The 3,608-nt window shown below is 44.5% G+C and overlaps 1 protein-coding gene across 1 annotated transcript; it reads left to right on the top strand.

The window, feature by feature from the left end:
* On the top strand, positions 1-2,075 carry LOC145575305 (uncharacterized). Its single transcript, XM_081633190.1, has 2 exons — positions 1-1,043; positions 1,100-2,075. Exons 1-2 carry the CDS (start codon positions 1-3, stop codon positions 2,073-2,075), a joined length of 2,019 nt encoding a protein of 672 aa, XP_081489316.1.
* The last annotated feature ends 1,533 nt before the right edge of the window (positions 2,076-3,608 follow it).

The raw sequence follows: 3,608 nt of genomic DNA on the forward strand, positions 1-3,608 counted from the left end.
ATGGGTTCATCCGGAGGAAACATGACAATCGATCAGCTCATGGAAGAGATCCGCAAGACTCAAGAAGAGCTCGCGCAACAGAAGGCAGAGAACGCTCGGCTCACTGAAGAAAGCCAGAAGACCGCTGACACTCTCAGGAAAGAGTTGGACTCCGTCCGCAACAACATACCCCGCCGTCGCCGCAATATTAGCGATGTCCCCCACATGATGGACCTAGACTCTGGGGGCAAGCCAAAAAAGGACGATGAGGAAGATGAGGCAGACGGTACTGACCAAGAGGAAAAGGATGGTGTAGATCCAACAACCCAGAGGCTCAGCAAGATCGAGGCCCAGAATGCCAAGCAACTCCGCCTGTTGAAGAGGCTACCCGGAGCGCCAGTCTCGACCGTGACCGAAGAACCAAACAGCTTTGCCGCATCGCCTTTCATGGACGAGATCGCAATGGCTGATATTCCCAGGAGACTCAACATCCCTCCTCCAGCGTCGCTCTACGACGGAAGTACTTGTCCGTTGGAGCATGTCAACCATTACAAGCAAAGGATGTGGCAATATTCCATCCCCCGTAACCTGCTCGAGCCAGTCCTCTGCAAATCCTTCAGGGCCACCCTTACAAGCCCCGCCCTTGAGTGGATGTGTGATATTAAGCATAACTCTATTGCCAATTTCAACAACAACTGCAAGGTTGAAAAACAAATGAGCGACCTTTATCGCGTCGTCCAAGCAAGCGGAGAATCTATCAAATCGTATTTCAGCAGGTTCAACAAAGAAATGATTGGCATCAAAGGATATGACATTCGAACAACCATTGAAGCTTTCAAGAGAGGATTGTCGGACGAATCAGAGCTTTACAAAGAGCTAACAAAGTATCCATGCACGACCTTCGAGGAAGTCAAGACCCGTGCGCTAGCTCGAATGCGGCTCGAGGATGATCTCGCTATCAGAAAAGGAGTCGTGCCCTCGCCTTCTCCCAGCAACGACAGAGTTGACAGAGGTCCAACAACAAGAAAACCTGGTGTCGTAAACCTTATGACAAACCACGGCAGGTAAATAATGTCAATAACGTTGTTAGCACTAACATTGCGTAAAGCTCTGTTGACAGGTCTCGAAAGCAAGATGCCGACACATACCCCGACATCGCTGAATATGGATTCTACGTCGACATCGGGGGCGTGGTGAATGCCCTGCATTCCTTAGGAAATGTCGCTCGTTGGCCCAGGAAGAGCGATAGGCCAAAGGAAATCAAGGACAAGTCCAAATGGTGCGACTTTCATAGTGACCATGGCCATCGTACCAAAGATTGCAATGCTTTAAGAAAGGAGATAGCATTCCTCTTGAAGAAGGGGCATCTAAAGGAGCTGATGGGAAAAGGCAAAGCAAGTTCCAAACAGGTATCAACCCAGCAGCCCCAGCAATCTCAGCAGCCTCCTAAAGCCGCGACGGTCACTAAGGTAGTCAATGTTATCTCTGGTGGATCTGATATTTGTGGACTAATGTATTCTGCAACAAAAAGAATAGCAAGAGCGGATACCCCTGAGGAAGTTGTTCCAAAAGACGCGAGATCAAACCAGGACAAAGCCCTAGAAGCAATGGTTCTCGCCTTCGACGACTGCGACTTGGAGGAGTATCGCGAAGCGCATCATGACTCCCCAGTTATATCTTTAACAATCGGCAACTGCCTACTGCGAAGAGTACTAGTCGACGGAGGAAGTTCAGCCAACGTCCTTTTCAAAAGCACATTGGAAGATATGGGAAGCGACCCTAGAGATGTCGTCAGAAAATCAACTGTCCTTATAGGTTTCAGCGGAGAAGCTCTCAACACAAGTGGAGAAATTGTGCTGCCTACATTCGTAGGAGGTGTCAACCTATCGACTCACTTCAATGTCGTAGATTGCCCGTCAGCTTACAATGCCATCATCGGCCGTCCCTGGATTCATAGAATAAAGGTCGTCCCCTCAACGTATCATCAAGTAATCAAATTTCCAACTAAGTGGGGCGTGCAAGAAATCAAAAGAGAAAGGCAAGAAGCCAGAAAATGCTACAGTTCTACATTGAAGCCATCCAACAGGACGGTATAGCAATTACAGTAAGGAACAGCGTCAGAAGAGCCCGACGAGCAAGCCATTGATGAAGTGGCGCTGGACCCAAGCAAACTAGAGCAGACCGTCCGGATTGGGGCGTCGCTCGACCCAGGTATCAGGTCTGAACTTATTGAATTTCTTAAAGCTAACATAAACTGCTTTGCTGGGTCGCATGAAGATATGACAGGTATTAGTCCCGACGTGATCACTCACAAGCTGAACGTCGACCCTAATCATGACGAAAATTTGCTCCAAAGAGGAACCAAGTAATCAACGACGAAGTCCAAAAGTTGATCGAAATAGGAAATATTAGGGAAGTCAAATACCCTGACTAGCTGGCAAACGTTGTGGTAGTTAGCAAGAAGAATGGAAAGTGGAGAGTGTGCATAGACTTCATCGACCTGAACAAAGCATGCCCCAAAGATCCATTCCCTCTGCCTCACATCGACACCATGGTCGACGCAACCGCCAGACATGCACTACTCACATTCATGGACGCATATTCAGGCTATAACCAAATATTGATGCATCCAGACGATCAAGAGAAGACAGCCTTCATGACGAACAAGGGAATCTATTGTTACAAAGTCATGTCGTTATAGACACCCAAATGTGTCTCCCTAAAACCAAACCCAGTGATGAATATCCTTCACGTCGCTTGATTATCGAACAAGGTAAAAGTGTGGAAAGTCTAGTGATGTGGTTGTTTTTATTAAAATATCTCTCTTTCTGTTTTTGAAAATATTCCTTTCTATACTCTATTTATGAAAATAGCCAGTCCAATTTAGTTTAGTCCATGATAAGGGTCCAATAATAGTGTAGTTGGATTGGGCTCGAAAAAGAGCTTTCCAACGACATATTATAGGCCTAATTCTGATGAATAATGAGGAAGTTATGGATTAAATTAAATTTGGCCCGGAATGAATTTTATATGTGGCTCAATGATCTAGAGGAGGGCCTATTAATTATTACTCCTAAAGTTATTAGGATTGATTTTAATCTTTTAGAATATTTAGAAGGTTCTTTTTTAATTCTAATAGTATTAGGATTGATAATTATATTTTAAGGAGTTTTATTTGTAATAAAATAAGTGTTTTATCACAAAACCTAATTTTAATTTGATAAACACGAAATTTGCTGCTTAATCATATTAAGAAGAGGATTCCGCGTATAAGCGTGTTTTATCTTTTAATTAGCGCCAAACGACAGAGTCTGTCGCCTGGCGCTGATGTCTGTCGCCTGGTGACAGATGCCAGTTTTATTCCGAATAGGACTTGTTTTGTTTCCGGACTATTTTTCTATAAATAGGGTCCTAGACCTCCGTTTTCCAGCATCAACAATCAAGAATCATCAATCTCTCTCTATTCTCTCTCTCTATTTTTTGTCTAAACCTTCCCTCTTACAAATTCCTCATACATTAGTTCTACACACACCTAGCCAAGTTCGAAGTTACTTTCGCCCTAGACGTGAAAGGTTGATAATTTCTGAGGGTTTGGTCCCAAATCCCTATTTCAATTATTTAATTTAATT

Source organism: Chenopodium album, chromosome 13, assembly GCF_948465745.1.
Source record: "Chenopodium album chromosome 13, dcCheAlbu1.1, whole genome shotgun sequence".
Classification (NCBI taxonomy): domain Eukaryota; kingdom Viridiplantae; phylum Streptophyta; class Magnoliopsida; order Caryophyllales; family Amaranthaceae; genus Chenopodium; species Chenopodium album.

Bases quoted from the DNA above. Each gene is read 5' to 3' on its own strand.
- LOC145575305 (XM_081633190.1), top strand. From the start codon at position 1: ATGGGTTCATCCGGAGGAAACATGACAATCGATCAGCTCATGGAAGAG. The intron at 1,044-1,099 runs GTAAATAATGTC...CTCTGTTGACAG, and splicing joins CTTATGACAAACCACGGCAG to GTCTCGAAAGCAAGATGCCG.